Raw genomic sequence first — 19,300 nt, forward strand, 5'->3', positions numbered from 1 at the left:
TTCCTTCCCAGAAGGACATGATTGAACCCAATGGATTTTTAACAACAATTGACGATATTTTCATGGTCAGCACTACTGAGACCAGCTTTATATATTCCAGATATTTTTACTCTTTGAATTTCAACTCCCCAGTGGCCGTGGAGGAATATGAACTCATGTCTCCCAGAGAAGTATCCTGGGCCTCCAGGTTACCAGGACAACGACATTCCCACTACGTCACCATCTCCCCCCACAATAATAACAGCAGAATCCAACCCCTACAGTCACACGTGAACTTGCTGGTGTCTCAGGAGGGTAGATGAACGAGTGAAACTCTTCCCACACTGAGAGCAGGTGAACGGCTTCTCCCCGGTGTGAATGCTTCGATGTGCCAACAGATTGGATAACTGAATGAATCCCTTCCCACACTGAGAGCAGGTGAATGGCCTCTCCGCGCTGTGAACCCGCTGGTATGTCAGCAAATAAATTTTCCTTTTGAAGCTTTTCTCACAATCAGTACATTGAAAAGGCCTCTTATCAGTGTGAAGTCGCTGGTGTGTCAGCAGCTTGTATGATCGAGTGAATCCCCTCCCACAGTCAGAGCAGGTGAACGGCCTCTCACCTGTGTGAATATGTTGGTGAGACAGGAGGCTGGATGTCTCTGAGAATCTCTTCCCACAGTCAGAGTAGGTGAATGGCCTTTCCCCAGTATGAATCCGTCCGTGAGTTTCCAGCTGGGATGGGAAATTGAATCCCTTACCACAGTCCTTACATTTAAACGGTTTCTCCACGGTGCAGGTATCCTTGTGCCTGTCCAGGTTTGATGATCAGTTGAAGCCTCGTCCATACACAGGACATGGGTACAGTCTCTCCCCGCTGTGAATGCTGCGATGTATTTTCAGGCTGTGTAACTGGTTAAAGCTCTTTCCACACTCAGTGCACTGGAACACTCTCACTCGTGTGTGTGTGTGTATGCACGTCTCTGTACTTTTTCAGTCATATTGATGTTTAAAATCTTCTGAAGCAGACAGAAGAGAGAAACATTTCTCCTTCTCGATTCACGGGCCAATGATATTTTTGTCCTGATGAATTACTTAATCCTGTCAGATCCTTGATTTGAGATTTCTGTCCGTAAATCCTCACCTTTTGATACCCTGTAAAAGGAATTTACAAAAGTCATCACTGACTGTACAGGATAGAAATTCAGAACAGACAATTCGAATTTCTATGGAACATTCTTTCCTCTCTCATTCCTCAAAATCTGTAAGTCTCCGTCCCACACATTCTCCCTCCATTCTCACTCTGCTGTATCTAATATTTTTGCTCCCAATTCTCCTGAAGGTGCTGACTGAGGCTGATTGACAGATCCATGCTCACTGCTTCCTGATCACAAGGAATATGATCAGGAGTTAGTGATTTCGCCAACTGAGCTTTCTCAGCCATTCAATAAGATCAAGGCTGATTTGGCTTTAACTCCATTTTTCTGTCTGTTCCTGTAAGGGGAGGTGAAGACCTAGTGGTATTGTCGCTAGACTATTAATCCAGAAACTCAGCTAATGTTCTGGGGACGTGGGTTTAAATCCTGCCATGGCAAATGGAGGAATTTGAATTCAATAATATCTGGAATTAAGAATCTACTGATGACCATAAAACCATTGTCGATTTTCGGAAAAACCCACCTGTTTCACTGATATCCTTTAGGGAAGGAAACCTCGTGTCCTTACCCGGTCTGGCCTACATGTGACTCCAGAGCCACACCAATGTGGTTGACTTCTCATCTGCCCTCGGGCAACTAGGGATGGGCAATAATCCAGCGGCACCCATGTCCAATGAATAAAAAAAGCATTAACTCCACTGTCAATCAAAAATCTATCTAATGCAGCCTTGAATATATTCAATGGCACAGTCTCCAGTGCACTCTGTGGGAGTGAATTCTAAAAACTACCAACCCTCGAAGAGAGAGCCTCATTAACCATGTATTAAATGATCAGCAGCATGGTAGCACAGTGGTTAGCACTGCTGCTTCACAGCTCCGGGGACCTGGGTTCGATTCCCGGCTTGGTCACTGTCTGTGTGGAGTTTGCACATTCTCTTGTCTGCGTAGGTTTCCTCCGGGTGCTCCGGTTTCCTCCCACAGTCCAAAGATGTGCGGGTTAGGTTGATTGGCTATGCTAAAATTGCCCCTTAGTGTCCTGGGATGCGGGGATTAGCGGGTAAAATATGTAGGGATATGGGGGTAGGGCCTGGGTGGGATTGTGGTCGGTGCAGACTCGATGGGCCGAATGGCCTCTTTCTGTACTGTAGGGTTTCTACGATTTTCTATGATCAACACCTATTGTGAACCTTTGCCCCCTCATTCTAGAGCAGAGACCAAATGTTTTTGGAGAGAATTCCAGAGACTAACAACTTTCTGAGGGAAGATATTCCACCTCATTGCCATCGTAAATGTCTCGCCCATTCTTGATTCCCCCAGGAGAGGAGTGGGGATGCAGAGTGGGAATGGGTCAGACTGAATTGTTCGACAGAAAAATCGGCATGGACTTGAGTTACTGAATGGGCTCCTTATGTAGCATAACGACTCTATGACGAGAAAAATATAATGTCGCTACAGGACTATATTACAAAACTAGAAATAATAATAAATGTACTTTGTTGAGAACTATAAACATCCAACATGTACCTTGAAACAACACTAGATATGTCTCTATTGTTACAATCCTCATGGAGACCAATAATCTTAAAATAAACAAATTCCCAAAGAAACCCAATGGAATAAACTAAAGGACGAGGTTTGACTTTTTAAAACTGCAACAAACAAATTATCAATAGACAGGACCGATTTGACTTTAAATAACTGCTACAATAAAAATGTGTCCAACAAAAGCAAACATTTCCCTCCTCAGCATTAATGGCATTAATTCCAGTAAGAAGTCTCACAACACCAGGTTAAAGTCCAACAGGTTTATTTGGTAGCACAAGCCACAAGCTTTCGGAGCGCTGCCCCTTCATCAGGTGAGTGGGAGTTGTGTTCACAAACAGGACATATAAAGACACAAACTCAATTTACAAAATAATGGTTGGAATGTGAGTCATTCCAACCATTATCTTGTAAATTGAGTTTGTGCCTATATATGCCCTGTTTGTGAACACAACTCCCAGGAGGCTTAGGAAGGAGAAAGATAGTGTCTTACTCACAGATGTTGGCCTCTTTTAAGGTCAAACCAAATAAACAAACTCAAGTTAAATCAGGACAAAGTAAAAGGGGCAGCTCCCCAAAAAGAGGGGGAACAGCCCGAACAAAAATCAAAGTACAAAGGAAACTTAAAAACATCAAATTAAAATGTGATTATTAGGGTCAATAACGCACTCCAACCCCTGCGGTGCCCAACGTGCGCGGAAGGCATCAACCGTGCCCGTGGACACCGCATGCTCCCTCTCCAGGGACACCCGGCCGCGAACGTAGCTGCAGTAGAGGGGCAGACAGTCAGGATGGACGACCCCCTCGATCGCCTGCTGCCTGGACCGGTAAATGGCGCGTTTCGCCAGGCCCAGGAGCAGGTTCACGAGGAGGTCGCCATCCCGACCCTCCCCTCTCCGCACCGGGTGTCCGTAGCTCAGGAGCGTGGGACTGAAGTGCAAACAGAACATCAATAAAAGGTTTTTGAGGAAAACAAAAAGGAAGTGCAGCCTAAGACACAAAACATAGACAGGGTCCATGGACTCCACAAGGCCACAGAAGGGGCAAGCTTGGGAGCCCGTGAACCACTGAATCCTACGGTTGTGCGGAACTGCTGCATGCATCACCCTCTACCCCAGGTCCCCGATGTAATTGGGGGAGATCCCTCCGTAGAGGGACCTCCAGCGGGGACCTCCGCTGCCCAACGGCAACAAGGCCCGCCAAGGTGTATCCGGGCGACAGGCGAGGAGGCAGTGATGGAAGGTGTGCAGCAGCAGCCCGCACAGGAAACACCTCCGCGCGGTAGAAAAAGGCACGGAGGACATTTCCGCGAGGCGGCTCATGCTGTGGGGCACCTCACCCGAGGAGGGGGGCTGAGGCTTTGGGCCAATGTGGAATTCCGTCCGACCAGGGGAACGCTCGGGCAGGATCCCACCGCACACCTGCGCTGCCGAGAAACCGCGTGCACTTTCGGGGCCGAGCACGACCGTCCTAAGGTCTTGGATGGCTTTGGCCGCATGCCGGACGGACACCCCCGCACGCTCAGCCAGCACGTGGGGGCACATCCAGCCCGCCCCTCCGCCATCCAGCACATCCCCGATCCTGGTCACCCCGGCGTCCACAGCCCCCCTCTCTGCCAGCCAGCTGAAGTCATTCGGCTCGAGGAGCAGATTCCTGAGCAGCGGCTCTCGCACGAGAGCCACTACTCCTGACGGGGGAGAGCTGCGTCACGAGGCGACCGTTTTCCAGACAGTGAGGAGGTCCTGGTAAAAGACGGGCAACTCCTGCAGGGTGGTCGAAACACGCCCCAGATTGATATGCAGGAGCTGCACGTCATAATTCAGGCCGTGCCATTGGCGGAAGAAATACGTCGCCATGGCACACCATCGTGGAGGGGGCTCAACGTAAAGGTACCTCTGCAGGGCCTGGAGGCGGAAGGTCGCTATCTGAGTGCGGAGGCACACCAGATCTTGCCCGCCCTCCTCAAGCGGGAGATGCAGAACCGCAGCATGGACCCAGTGCAGTCGATTGTCCCAGAAGAACCGCACGAGTGTTCTCTGGGTATTGGCGACAAAGCCGGCGGGGGGGGGGTCAAAGGGACCAGCCGGTACCACACCATGGAGGTGAGCAGCTGGTTTATGACGCGAACTCGCGTAGGACAGCACTCGGAGCAGTCCTGTCCAGCGATTCAGGCGGGCGGAGACTTTGGCCTCCAGCTCCCGCCAGTTCGCCGTCCAGAATTCCTCGGCTGGGCAGAGATGGGCCCCCAAGTAGAGGAGGTTGGGCCTGCTCCAGGTGAAAGGCCTGAGCTCCTCCGGAAGGGGGTCCGTCTTCCGCGGACCGACCAGGAGTCCGGAGCACTTGGCCCAGTTGATCCTGGCGGAGGACGCGGCGGAGTACACCGCCTGGCATTCTCGCATCCTCTGCAGGTCAGCCGGGTCCGTGAACATGAGGAGCACGTCATCGGCGTAAGCTGACAGGACCACCCCTACGTCCGGGCCGCGCAGAGTCAAACCCGACAACCTCCTCCGCAAGAGGCGCAGGAATGGCTCCACGCATACGGAATACAGTTGGCCGGACAAGGGGCAGCCCTGCCGTACTCCTCTCCCAAAGCGAAGGAGCAACGTCAGGGACCAGTTAACCTTAATTAGACACTCTGCGGCAGAGTAAGTAATCGGATCCGGGCGACAAAATGCACCCAGAATCCTAATGCCCGCAGAGTTCCAAGTAAATACTCGTGCTCCACCCTGTCGAACGCCTTCTCCTGATCTAATGACAAGAAGGCGTTCGACAGACCAGCCCTCTGGGAATGATGGATTAGGTCCCGGACAAGGTGGAGATTATCATGAATACAACGGCCCGGGACCGTGTCGGACTGGTCAGGGTGGATCATGTGGTCCAGCACGGATCCAAGGCGCGAAGCCATAGCCCTGGCAAAGATTTTATAATCCGTGCTGAGGAGGGAGACCGGGCGCGTAGTCGCTCCCCAGGACGCCCCAGAATGCCCTGAAGAACTCTACTGTCAGCCTGTCCAGCCCCGGGGCCTTGCCCCGACTGAGGCCATTGAGGGCGCCGGTCAGCTCAGCCATGGTGGTAGGGGCCTCAAGCCTGCCGACGCCCTCCGGGCTGACCTGCGGCAGGTCTTCCCACAGAACTCTGCGGGCATCCTTGCTGGACGGATCCGGAGAGAAGAGGGAGGTGTAATAATCCTGGGCAATGGCCCGGATGCGCTCCGGATCCGAGACGGGGGAACCGTCGTCGGCCAGCAGCGTAAGGAGCTGCTGATGGTTAGCCCGCCCTTTTTCCAGCGAGTAGAAGAAGGGGAAGCCGTGGTCCAAGTCCACCCGGAACTGGAGCCGTGACCTCACGTACGCACCGCGAGACCTGACAAGGTGCAGGTCCCGCAGCGCACCCTTCTTCTCCCTGTACTCCAGCCGCAGGGCTGGGTCTGCGTCGGGCTGACTGAGACATGCCTCCAGGTCGAGCACCTCCTTCTCCAACTCTTCGAGCCTGGATTTCCACCTCTTTGTCGACCCCCGCGCGTACCCCTGACAGAAGGTACGGACGTGAGTCTTGCCCACATCCCACCAGAGCCTCAAGGAGGGGAAGCCTCCCCGCTTCTCTCTCCAGCCGGCCTAGAATCGACGGAACAAGTCCAGGAAGTGCTCGTCCTCCAGCAACGTGTTGTTAAAGTGCCAGTACGTGGACCCCCGCTGGACACGAGATGGAACAAAGTCCGCCCACACCAGGCTGTGGTCCGTGCACGACACCAGCCGCACGGAGGCCGAAGACACGCCGGACACGTTCACCCTCAAAATGTAAAGGCGGTCGAGTCTGGACGCTCCGGTTCCAGGCCTCATGTAAGTGAAAGCTCTGGAGCCAGGATGGAGATGTCTCCAGACGTCCACCAAGTCGTGGGTCCCGAGCAGGTCCCGCAGCTTCACCATCGCCGGGGTACGCAGCCAGGGGCCGGTGCGGTCTCGTGCCTTGAGGGTACAGTTGAAATCTCCCCCGGGGATAATGCATTCGCCCCCCCGCGATGGTGTCAAGATGAGCGGACACTTTCTCGTAGAAAGTCGTTTGCCGCGGTCCGCCGGTTGGGGCGTAGACATTCAGCAAGTGAATGACCACGCCCCCCTCACGGACCGTCAATTGCAGCAACCGGCCTGGCACCAGCTCCTTGACCCCCAAGATCTCCGGCAGGGATCTCCTCCAGGGAGAGTGCACCGTCCAGAGGTCGGACGGCAGGCAAGCAGGCAGGCAGGTAGGCTGAATGGCAGGCCAGCAAACAGGCCAGACGGCAGGCAGGCACGCAGGCCAGACGGCAGGCAGGCACGCAGGCCAGACAGCAGGCCAGACAGGCAGGCCAGACAACAGGCAGGCCGGGCGGCAAGCAGGCAGGCAGGCAACAGCTCACCTTCCTGCCCCCTCCCTCCCTCCCTCCCTCCCACAGGAAGCTGAGAACAATAGCAAAAAGCTCTATAACACAGTGTGTTACTCACAAACGATTGAAAAAGGTGGTACAAACAAGTCAAAGTTTCTGCCCCGTTCTGAGCAGGGGACCTTTCGCATGTCAGGCAAATGTGATATTCACTTCACTACAGAAACAACCTCTCTGATGTTGGAGACGGGAGGAAGTTTGAGTCTGTATGAAACTCAATCTTCATTCAGAGACAGAGGAGTAGCAGCTTTGCTGGACAGGAATGAGCAGGTGAACAAGCTCATTGTCTAACTTCCGCATTTAGACAATGGGGGAGCTCTGATTGACTGGAGGAGCAGAGTCCTTCCGGTCCTCCCACTCTTGCCATTGGTCATCACCTCAGCATGAAGATCAGGGGTTGGGCTCTCCACCGCACACACGCTGCTTTCCCTCTCCCCTGGACATGCGCAGTGCCAGGCCTCCCACCCGCGCAGCGGATAGAGCAGTTTCCCGAGCGCGGGGCATTGTGGGGGCAGTGGCCGCCATTATTCACCCGGAGTCCGGTCTCCAAACTCCTGGGACTGGAATGGACGGGTTGGTGGACAGGCGCAGTGACCCCACCCTGTCACAAAGTACATACATGGGCGGCACGGTAGCACAGTGGTTAGCACTGCTGCTTCACAGCTCCAGGGTCCCGGGTTCGATTCCCGGCTCGGGTCACTGTCTGTGTGGAGTTTGCACATTCTCCTCGTGTCTGCGTGGGTTTCCTCCGGGTACTCCGGTTTCCTCCCACAGTCCAAAGATGTGCGGGTTAGGTTGATTGGCCAGGTTAAAAATTGTCCCTTAGAGTCCTGGGATACATAGGTTAGAGGGATTAGCGGGTAAATATGTGGGGGTAGGGCCTGGGTGGGATTGTGGTCGGTGCAGACTCGATGGGCCAAATGGCCTCCTTCTGCACTGTAGGGTTTCTATGATTTCTATGATTCTATGTGGGGAGTCACTGGATTGGATTGGGACTCCTCTCAGCAAAACAGTTTGTTAACTTTCAGGTGGAAAGATTTAGACTTCTGGGTGACATATTGGGAACATAAGAACTAGGAGCAGGAGTAGGCCATCCGGCCCCTCGAGCCTGCTCTGCCATTCAATAAGATCATAGCTGATCTTTTCATGGACTCAGCTCCACTTACCTGCCCACTCACCATAACCCTTAATTCCTTTACTGTTCCAAAAACTGTATCTATCCTCGCCTTAAAAACATTTAATGTGGTAACCTCAACTGCTTCACTGGGCAGGGAATTCCACAGATTCACAACCCTTTGTGTGAAGAAGTTCCTCCTCAACTCAGTCCTAAATCTGCTTCCCCTTATTTTGAGGCCATGCCCCCTTGTTCTAGTTTCACCGGCCAGTGGAAACAACTTCCCTGCTTCTATCTTATCTATTCCCTTCATAATTCATAGAATAGAATCCCTACAGTGCAGAAAGAGGCCATTTGGCCCATCGAGTCTGCACCGACCACAATCCCACCTAGGCCTTACCCCTATATCCCTACATATTTACCCACTAATCCCTCAAACCTACGCATCCCGGGACACTAAGGGACAATTTTTAGCATGGCCAATCAACCTAACCCGCACATCTTTGGACTGTGGGAGGAAATTGGAGCACCCGGAGGAAACCCACGCAGACATGAGGAGAACACGGGTAGCCCCAGTTTACTCAGTAGCTCCTCATAAGCCAACATTCTCAACCTAAAATCAACCCAGTGAATCTCCTCTGCACCCGCTCCAGTGCCAGTATATCCTTTCTCAAGTAAGGAGACCAAAACTGTACACAGTACTCCAGGTGTGGCCTCACCAGCACCTTATACAGCTGCAACATAACCTCACTATTTTTAAACTCCATCCCTCTAGCAATAAAGGACAAAATTCCATTTGCCTTCTTAATTACCTGCTGTACCTGCAAACCAACTCGTTGAGGATCCTGCACAAAGACACTCAGGTCCCTCTGCACAGCAGCATGCTGCAATTTTTTTTACCATTTAAATAATAGTCCATTTTGCTGTTATTCCTACCAAAATGGATGACCTCACATTTACCAAGATTGTACTCCACCTGCCAGACCCTCGCACACTCAATTAGATTATCTATATCCCTTTGCAGACTTTCAGCGTCCTCTGCACACTTTGCTCCGCCACTCATCTTAGTGTCATCTGCGAATTTTGACACACTACACTTGGTCCCCGACTCCAAATCATCTATGTAAATCGTAAACAGTTGTGGTCCCAACACTGATCCATGAGGCACACCACTAGTCACTGATCGCCAACCAGAAAAACACCCATTTACTCCCACTCTTTGCTTTCTGTTTGTTAACCAATCCTCTATCCATGCTAATACGTTACCCGTAACACCATGCACCTTTATCTTATGTAGCAGTCTTTGGTGCGACACCTTGTCAAATGCCTTCTGGACATCCAGATACACCACATCCACAGGTTCCCCATTGTCCACTGCACATGTAATGTTCTCAAAGAATTCCACCAAATTAGTCAAACATGACCTTCCCTTCATGAACCCATGCTGCGTCTTACCAATGGGACAATTTATATCCAGATGTCTCGCTATTTGTTCCTTGATGATAGATTCAAGCATTTTCCCTGCTACAGAAGTTAAGCTAACCGGCCTATAGTTACCTGCCTTTTGTCTACCTCCTTTTTTAAACAGTGGCGTCCCATTTGCTATTTTCCAATCTGCGGGAAAGACCCAGAGTCCAGCAAATTTTGGTAAATTACCACTAGTGCATTTGCTATTTCTCCCGCCATCTCTTTTAGTACCCTGGGATGCATTCCATCAGGATCAGGAGACTTGTCTACCTTTAGCCCCATTAACTTGCCCAACACTAACTCTTTCGTGATAATGATAGTTTCTAGGTTCTCACCTGCCATAGCCTCCCTGTCATCTTTGGACACTAAGGAGCAATTTAGCATGGCCAATCCATCTAACCTGCACATCTTTGGACTGTGGGAGAAAACTGGAGCACCCAGAGGAAACCCACACGGGCACGGGGAGAAAGTGCAGACTCCACACTACACTTGGTCCCCAACTCCAAATCATCTATGTAAATCGTCAACAATTGTGGTCCCACCACTGATCCCTGAGGCACACCACTAGTCACTGATTGCCAACCAGAAAAACACCCATTTACCCCCACTCTTTGCTTTGAAGGGCAATAGGTGAGTGTGAAACTGAAACCCAGAGTTAGCACCTTCAGGGGAGGAGAATTGGGGAAAAAAGCAAGAGGAGGATGAATTAGTGTTACAATCAATAGGGGGAAGGACAGAGATTTATAGTTTGAGATGAAGAAGGATTTTCTGTGACAAGTAGAATTGTCAGTCTTCAGCCTTCTCTTTTCTAGAAAATATCCCAACCCTGTTCAGTCTGTCCTGTGACTTAAACTCTCTCAGTTCTGGTATCATTCTGTCCTCTGTCAGTTTTAAAGGGTATGTAAATAACATTTAGACTGGGTTTAATCTGGTTACAAGTGTTCAGTTCCTCAATTCCAAATTGATTCTTGAAAGGATTTTAATTCGAAAGAGACTTCACCATCAGGTAAGACAAGACTCTGAGACAGCAATTAATATCAATGTTTATTTAATCGAAAAGGAAAACTGATGATATACATGAGCGACTTTCACCATCTCAATTGGGCAACCACCACAGATAGAAATGGGAATCTTCCTCAGGTTCCTGAAGCAACAGAGATTTCCCAAAATCCTGCCTCAGGGGCACTCAGTACCTCCCCTGCCACAGTCCAACTTCCAAAGCCCAAGATCATTCACAAATCCCACTTTTAACCCTTGAATTAACATTTCAAGGCTCCACTCTTTAAATGGCCAGTTCCCATAATGTATTCAGTGGCCTCTGAAGGGAATCAGCCTCTGTCCACACTGGGAGTTCCTACCTCTCCCCAGTCAGCAGGTTCCTGCTGGACACTCTGCCTGTAAGGATAGATACAAAAAAGAAACCTACATTTATATAGTGCCTTTTTCACCACCTCAGGGCGTCTCAGTGTTTCACTGCCAATGAAGCACTTTCTGAAGTGTGGCTGGATGACCTGCTGTGTGTGTGGAAAGGGATTCACTCTTTAAATAAACTTGCAGAAGCACCAATGAGTACACACAAGGGAGCGCAGTTCACAAGCACCGGGCAGAGGTCCCACTGTGCAGCTCTGAATCCCCCTTCCCTCCAGCCCTTGGTGCTTGCTTCAATATCACCGATACAGTCAAATATTTTTAATGATATATTTCACGGTAACACACCAGAACTTTGTGATAAAATTGTTTTTTTCTGCTTCTTTGAGTGTCTTCAATAAAATGTTATTTGGAAGATTCATCCTCTTCCAAATCCTGCATGTTTCAGTTCAGATTACCAGGTTCCTTCAGCAATCTGAAAGCAATGTTCCAATAAAAGCCTCAATGGCCCAGCATGTCCCTCAGCAAATTCTGCTGATCAAAAGACTCCCAACTCAACCTCTGGACTCCACTCAACTGAATGGTGTCAGCCAGGATTCAGCATCTCTAAGCTCGAGTGAGCAGAGTTCCCAGTCTTGACTATTATCCATTGTCAGCTTCCAGCTCAGACCTGTCCTGGACAAACTGTTTTTTTCTCTCTCTCTCTCTACTCCACCGCACCCCCCCCCCCCCCCCCCCCCCCCCGCCCCAATAAACCAGACTCCTGATGGACGAATGGAGAGAGCTCCCATTCAGACTGTTATGCACCCTTGGATAAAGGCCTCACTCTCTTTCTCTGTGAACGGTATGTGTTAGGTTAGGGTCTGGGTGACAGTTCTGCTGAGCTTTTGTGGTTCCAAATTGGTTTTCTGGGTGATGAAGCTCCGGGTGGGTCGGCTTCTACTTGTGCCCTTATCTCTGTATTGTTGAAGCTGCTTCACTTTATTGACCAGCAGGGAGACTTGAGCACGATGGTATCAATGAGAATGAGCATCAACAATGGTGCTGAGGGAAGACAATGAGTGTTCAATTTCTCATTTTGATTCACAAAACAAGGCGGAAATTGGAATGTTGGAATTGTGGCTGAGAAGAGTTTGGAGATTGGGGCTGCCACCATCTGTTTGGAGAAATCAGTTCCAGTGATTCCAAGTTCTGATGTACAGAACAATGATTTGGATTTTGAAAGGGGCTTTAATGTCATCAAACTTTCCAAGGAGTCTCACAGGAGCTTTGGGAAACAAAGTCTGACTCCGACACACAGAAGGAGGCAACCGATCAGACAACCAAACACCAGGTCACACGGGAAGGTTTTAATTAGAGTCTCAAAGGAGGAAAATGAGGTAGAGAGGCAGAGAGTGGCTCAGGGAGGGAATTTCAGAGCTTGGGGCCCAGGCAGCTGAAGGCATGTCTGCCAATGGTAAAGTGATTAAAGTAGAAGTCTCACAACACCAGGTTAAAGTCCAACAGGTTTATTTGGTAATAAACCTGTTGGACTTTAACCTGGTGTTGTGAGACTTCTTACTGTGTTCACCCCAGTCCAACGCCGGCATCTCCACAAAGTGATTAAAGTCAGGGGACATTCAAGAGGCGGGAGTGTGAGAAGCACAGATCCTGGATGGTTGTGGAGATGCCGAAGATTACGAAGATGGGGCAGCATGGTGGCACAGTGGTTACCACTGCTGCCTCAGAGTGCCAGGGACCCGGGTTTAATTCTGGCCTTGGGTGATTGTTTGTGTGGAGTTGGCACATTCTCCCTGTGACTGTGGGTTTCCTCCAACTGTCCAAAGATGTGTGAGTTAGGTGGTTTGACCATGTTAAATTGTCTAGTGCAGGTTAGGGGAATTAGCTGGACAAATACGTTGGGTTACTGGGATAGGATCTGGGTAAGATAAAAAAGTGGGTCAGTGTAGACTTGATGGGCCAAATGGCCTCATTCTGCACTGCAGGGATTCCATGATTATGGATATAGGCACCGGAATGTTCCCATCCACTCGCCACAGGAATCGTAGCTGGCGGGGATGGGGGTGGACCATGCAAAGGTCCAGTTGACCTCGGATGGGATTTTCTGGGTTTGGGCTGAGCGTGGCCCAAAAATCCTGATGTGGAGATGCCGGCGTTGGACTGGGGTGAACACAGTAAGAAGTCTCACAACACCAGGTTAAAGTCCAACAGGTTTATTTGGTAGCAAATACCATAGCAATACAATGGTATTTGCTACCAAATAAACCTGTTGGACTTTAACCTGGTGTTGTGAGACTTCTTACCAAAAATCCTGCCCAGGGAGGGGCGAGGCCACGGAGGGATTTGAAAACAGGGATGAGAATTTTTAAATGGAGGCGTTGCCCATCCAGGAGTCACTGTAGGTCAGAGAACACAGGGGTGATAAGTTGTGGTGTTTTCCAACCCTATCTCTGTATTTGGAGTGAACAAGATCAGATGTAGCCCTCGATTCATTTCCCTCAACCTCCGCCAGAGGGAGCTAGACTCAAGGACACGTAACTGGATCAACTGAATCCACTGAATCCAACATTCCCCATTCCCCAGCAAGCCAAAGGAAGAAAGTCCACAGTTTAATTTGTTTCCCCACTGTCTAAATTTCAGTTATATTTTAGTGAGATTGTTAATTGTCCCGGATATCATAAAGATATGGGTCGAATCCACAGTAAATATTTCCCAGCAACAAAGGAATAGTTGGGTTCACTGAGTGTTTCACACAGAAGACCTTGGGAGACTATTTAAGTTTGAAGTATACACACAAATTTATTGCACTAAGGAAGCAAGTGATAGGGTGGTTATACAAAAAGTATAATTCGCAAAGCAAAATAAATCCAGAAAGGAGATAACAAAGTTTATTTATTAGTGTCACAAGTAGGTTTACATTAACACTGCAATAAAGTTACTGTGAAAATCCCCCAGTTGCCACATTCCGGCGCCTATTCGGATGCACTGAGGGAGAATTTAGCATGTCAATGCACCTAACCAACATGTCTTTCGGACTGTGGGAGAAAACCAAAGCACCCAGAGGAAACCCACGCAGACACGGAGAGAACGCGCAAACTCCACACAGACAGTGACCCAAGCCAGAAATCGAACTCAGGTCCCTGGCGATATGAGGTAGCAGTGCTGACCATTGTGCCACCGTGCCGCCTTGAGCTCTTATTACTGTAAGAGAATCCAAAATTCAAACTTTCTTTGTCACAATCATAAGATTTCTAAGAGAAAAAAAGATACCCATCAAACATTAAAGTAATTTTACCTCAATCTCCAAGAATGTGATATTCAGAACAGGTCTGAGGCCAATCTGTGAGAATCCAATGAATCTTAAGATTCAAGTTTGGGTTGAGATGCTTAGACAGAATTTTGGGCTTGTAGAATTAATGGTTAATTTTGTTAATTTGATCAATAATAGACCACTCCTACTTCGTATCCAATACTGGGCGAAAGGACAATCTATTACAATGAGGGTCACCAATCAATTTCTAGGAAATGTTATATTAAATTAATCCCTGAAAACCAGACTCTCCGGAACGTTCTTGTCGGTGAATGTTGCTCCATCAAGATGCTGCTTCCAGTAAAATAATAAAACTTGGGGCTCAGCATTTCTCTGTTTTGCAGTTTGACTTATCTGGGCTTGTGTTGTAGCTTGTGTGCAAGAACAACCAAGTCCCATTTTACAGGTGTGTGCATTTCTTATCAGTTGTGGTGAAGGGAGCTGTTTCTGTAAATTGGTTTTGACCGCTGTTCAAATATGCTTTACTGCGAGTTTACCATAAGTAACATTGAACAAGTTTTTGCAAATGGAGAATGCACCAGGGAACAGTTAATTTCTAAGCTTTTGTCCAAGTTTTGTGGAATTCGCTTTCAGAAGTCGGATCAAAAACTGATGAGACACAGGTTTCTCTGCAAACCTTCTTCATTGCATCGGAGGAAAGATCGCTAGACCATGCGCATCAAGCATGGGTTTGTGAGTCTCTGTCTGGCTTACAAAACAGTTTCAGTTATACACGACGGAGATACATCCACATACTTCTGTTAGCCAATAAGGGCATAGCTGTATTGTTACATTTTGATTAGATTATTTTCAAGAACGAAAGGCGATAGCCACATAAGGACATGGCGATTAAAGTTTCTGATTAGATTATTTTCAAGAACAAAAGGCCAATCGATAAGGTCCTGCCCTCTGAAGCCAGAACCACAATTACCTGTTAGTTACCTGTTTAACGTGATCATTAGTTTCGGTGAGCCTTGTCGTCCTCGCCTCAGGCCCTTTCCATAACCAGTTTATCCCTCAACTGATTCCTAGTTACGCATCCCAATTTTAACCCTTTCCTCTTCTCAATCTACCTTATACACATTCTCAGTTTAAACCTGGTAGGTCAATTTGGATCAAGGTATTCCCGGAAGGAATGAACGAGGGAATGGCTGACCCCGAAGTTTTGTTCATTTGAAAAATACCCCATACCGTAGTTATTTGTGAAGTCACTGGTGTCTCTGCAGGTTCCATAACAGAGTGAATTCTTTCCCACACTTAGAGCAGGAGAACAGCCTCTCTCCAGTGTGAACTTGCCATTGTGTCCTCAGGTTAGATGCAGCATTGAATCTCTTCCCACAGATGGGACAGGTGAAGGGCCTCTCCCCGGTGTGAATTTGCTGGTGGATCTGAAAGCAGGGTGATGTTTCAAAACTCTTTGTGCAGTGAGAGCAGCTGAACGGTCCCTCCTCAGTGTGAATGCGGTGGTGGACCATGAGAACAGTACAGTTTTGAAAGATTCCACCACAATCATTTTAAAAGTCTCTCATTGGTGTGAATGCGCTGGTGTCTCAGTAAGCTGGCCAACTGAGTGAATCCCTTCCCACACTCAGAGCAGGAGAAGGGCCTCTCCCCAGTGTGAACTCTATGGTGTGCTACAAGGTGAGATGACTGGGTGAATCCCTTCCCACACACAGAGCAAGTGAATGGCTTCTCACTTGAGTGCACTCGCTGGTGTGTCAGGAGAATGGATGACCGAGTAAATCCTTTCCCACACACAGAGCAGGTGAATGGGCTCTCCCCAGTGTGAACTCGCTGATGCATCTGCAGATCATTTGAATCACTGAATCCCTTCCCACATTCAGAGCAGGAGAACGTTTTTTTCCCAGTGTGAATTCGCTGGTGTCTCAACATGTGGGATAGCTGAGTGAATCCCATCCTGCATTGAGAACAGGTAAATGGTTTCTCCCCTGTATGAACTCGCTGGTGTGTCTGCAAGTTGGATGATTCACTGAATCCCTTCCCACACACACAGCAGGTGAATGGTCTCTCCCCAGTGTGAACTCGCCGATGTGTCTGCAGAATGGATGAATGACTGAATCCCTTCCCACACTGAGAGCAGGTGAATGGCCTTTCCCCCGTGTGACTACGTCGATGAACTTCCAGCTCTGATGGGAATCTGTATCCCTTCCCACATTCCCCACATTTCCATGGTTTCTTCATGTTTTAGATCTTCTTGGATCTCTTAAGATCGGACAATCACTTGAAGCCTTGTCTACACACACAACACATGTACAGTTTCTCCCTGCTGTGGATGGATTTTTTTTTCAGGCTGGGTAACTGTAAAGTTCTTTCCATAGTTTGTGCACTGGAACACTCTCAACTCGGGTGTGTATCTGCATCTTGGTGCTTTTCCAGTCACATTGATGTTAAAATATTTTGAAGGTGAAAGATTTGGCAAACAATTTTTCTTCTAGATACAAATGCCAATTATACTCAGGTCCCAAGGGATATCTGGACATGAGATTTCTGTCTGTTAATTCTCACCTTCTGATATCCTGGAAAAGTTTACAAAAACAATGACTGTCAATACAGGATAGAATTTCAGAACAGGCAATTCTAGTTTTGATGGAACACTCTTTCCTCTCTCATTCCCCAAAAGCTGTAAATCTCCATCCCACACACTCTCCCTCTATTCTCACTCTGTTTTAGCTAATATTCACCCTCCCAATTCTCCTGAAGGTGCTGATTGAGGCTGATTGACAGATCCATGCTCACTGCTGGACACAGCTGAAAATCTCCATGCAGGCGGCCAGACGGATATATGTCTATATGACTGGGCTAAAAATGCGTGTAATATACAGACTGGATTCACTTCCTTTCTCTTCAGTCCCCAATTTCCCCCAGAATGAGAAAAGAGCTGGAAAAGGGGGAGGAAAGAAAGTGTTTTACTCACAGATGTTGGCGACAGGAGGGAGTCTGAGTCTGTCTGAAGCTCAATCTTCATTCACACAAAGCCTGCACTCTGATTGGTTGGAGAAACAGAGTCCTTCCGGTCCTCTCACTCTTCCCATTGGTCAACATCTCAGTATGAAGGTCGGGTCTCCTCCGCACATGCGCAGGCTTCCCCCTCCCTTGGACATGCGCAGTCCCGGGCAGGGGACTCACTGAGCGGCTTCTCGGTCTGGCGGCAGCCGCCAGCCTGTTGCCTGGAAACCTCGTCTTGGGGAGGGGCGGGAGAGGGGAATAATGGGTGGGGGCGGGGCTCCCGTGTCCGCGCGCCGGGCCTGCGCACTGGAACACGGAGACGTCACCGCGGAGCAGAGTGATTCCTGTTGGCTGATTCAGGCATACGGCATTGTGATGTCACAATCGCAAGTTGGTCAATCAGCTTCAGGCTAAAACTCCCTCCTCTGGGCAACATCTGGGAGGAAATCAGTGTCTCCCCCTTTCCATTTCTATTCTCATTCTGGGGGAAATTGGGGACTTGCAGCAACTGAAGGGTAAGGAAGTGAATCTAATCTGTATATTCCACACATTTCTAGTCCAGTCATATGGCCATAGATCTGCCTGGCCGCCTGCGTGAGATTTTCAGCTCTGTGTCCAGGACAGGAAGCAGTGAGCATGGATCTGTCAATCAGCCTTAATCAGCACCTTCAGGAGAATTGGGAGGGTGAATATTAGATACAGCAGAGTGAGAATGGAGGGACAGTGTGTGGGATGGAGATTTACAGCTTCTGGGAAACAAGAGAGCAAAAAATGTTCCATAGCAACTAAAATTGTTCTGAATTTCTATCCTGTACTGACAATAATAGCTTTTACAAATTCGTTTTACAGGATATCAGAAAGTGAGAATTTACAGACATAAATCTCAAGTCAAACATCACATCAAGAGCTGACAGTCACTCAATTTGTTGGGATGTGAATATCTTCGGCCTTTGAATCAGGAATGGGAAATGTTTCTCTCTTCTGTCTGCTTCAGAAGACTTTAAACATCAGTGTGACTGGAAAAGCACCAAGACACACACACCACTGAGTGACATTGCACTGACTGTGGAAAGAGCTCTAACCAGTTACACAGCCTGAAAAAAAAATTGCAGTACTCACAGCAGGGATAAACTGTACCCATGTTCTGTGTGTGGACGAGATTTCAACAGATCATCAAACCTGGAGAGACAGAAGGACAGCTGCACCAAAGAGAAACTGGAGAAATGTGGGGATTTTGAAAAAGGATTCAGGTTGCTTTTTGAGCTAGAAATTTATCAATGCAGTCACAACAAAAACAAACAACAAAGAACAATACAGCACAGGAACAGGCCCTTCGGCCCTCCAAGCCCGTGCCGCTCCCTGGTCCAAACTAGACCATTCTTTTGTATCCCTCCATTCCCACTCCGTTTATGTGGCTATCTAGATAAGTCTTAAATATTCCCAGTGTGTCCGCCTCCACCACCTTGCCTGGCAGCGCATTCCAGGCCCTCACCACCCTCTGTGTAAAATATGTCCTTCTGATATCTGTGTTAAACCTCCCCCCCTTCACCTTGAACCTATGACCCCTCGTGAACGTCACCACCGACCTGGGGAAAAGCTTCCCACCGTTCACCCTATCTATGCCCTTCATAATTTTATACACCTCTATTAAGTCTCCCCTCATCCTCCGTCTTTCCAGGGAGAACAACCCCAGTCACACTGGGGAGGGACCATTCACCTGCTGCGTGTGTGAGAAGGGATTCACTCAGTCACCCCCACCTGCTGAAACACAATTTCACGCACACCACTGACAGACCCTTTAAATGCTCTGTCTGTCGTAGTGGCTTCAAAAACTCTGGAGAACTGGTGTCCCACCAGCACATTCACTCTGAGGAGAGACCGTTCAGCTGCTCTCACTGCACAAAGAAATTTGGAAGGTCATCCCACCTGCTTGTACACCAGCGAGTTCACACTGGGGAGAAGCCATTCACCAACTGT

The 19,300-nt window shown here is 48.8% G+C and overlaps 2 protein-coding genes across 2 annotated transcripts in view; one reads left to right on the forward strand and one right to left on the reverse strand.

Moving 5' to 3' along the window:
- Window positions 1-19,300, forward strand: part of LOC144501461 (uncharacterized) — a 418,660-nt gene that overhangs the window by 102,434 nt on the left and 296,926 nt on the right. The window lies entirely within an intron of this gene.
- On the reverse strand, window positions 13,823-17,348 carry LOC144501467 (uncharacterized). Its single transcript, XM_078225249.1, has 2 exons — window positions 17,292-17,348; window positions 13,823-16,893 (listed from the first exon to the last, which is right to left on the reverse strand). The coding sequence occupies exon 2, from the start codon at window positions 16,556-16,558 to the stop codon at window positions 15,866-15,868; it is 693 nt and encodes a 230-aa protein (XP_078081375.1). The 5' UTR covers window positions 16,559-16,893; window positions 17,292-17,348; the 3' UTR covers window positions 13,823-15,865.

The sequence above is a fragment of the Mustelus asterias genome, chromosome 12 (assembly GCF_964213995.1).
Source record: "Mustelus asterias chromosome 12, sMusAst1.hap1.1, whole genome shotgun sequence".
NCBI classification, from domain to species: Eukaryota; Metazoa; Chordata; class Chondrichthyes; order Carcharhiniformes; family Triakidae; genus Mustelus; species Mustelus asterias.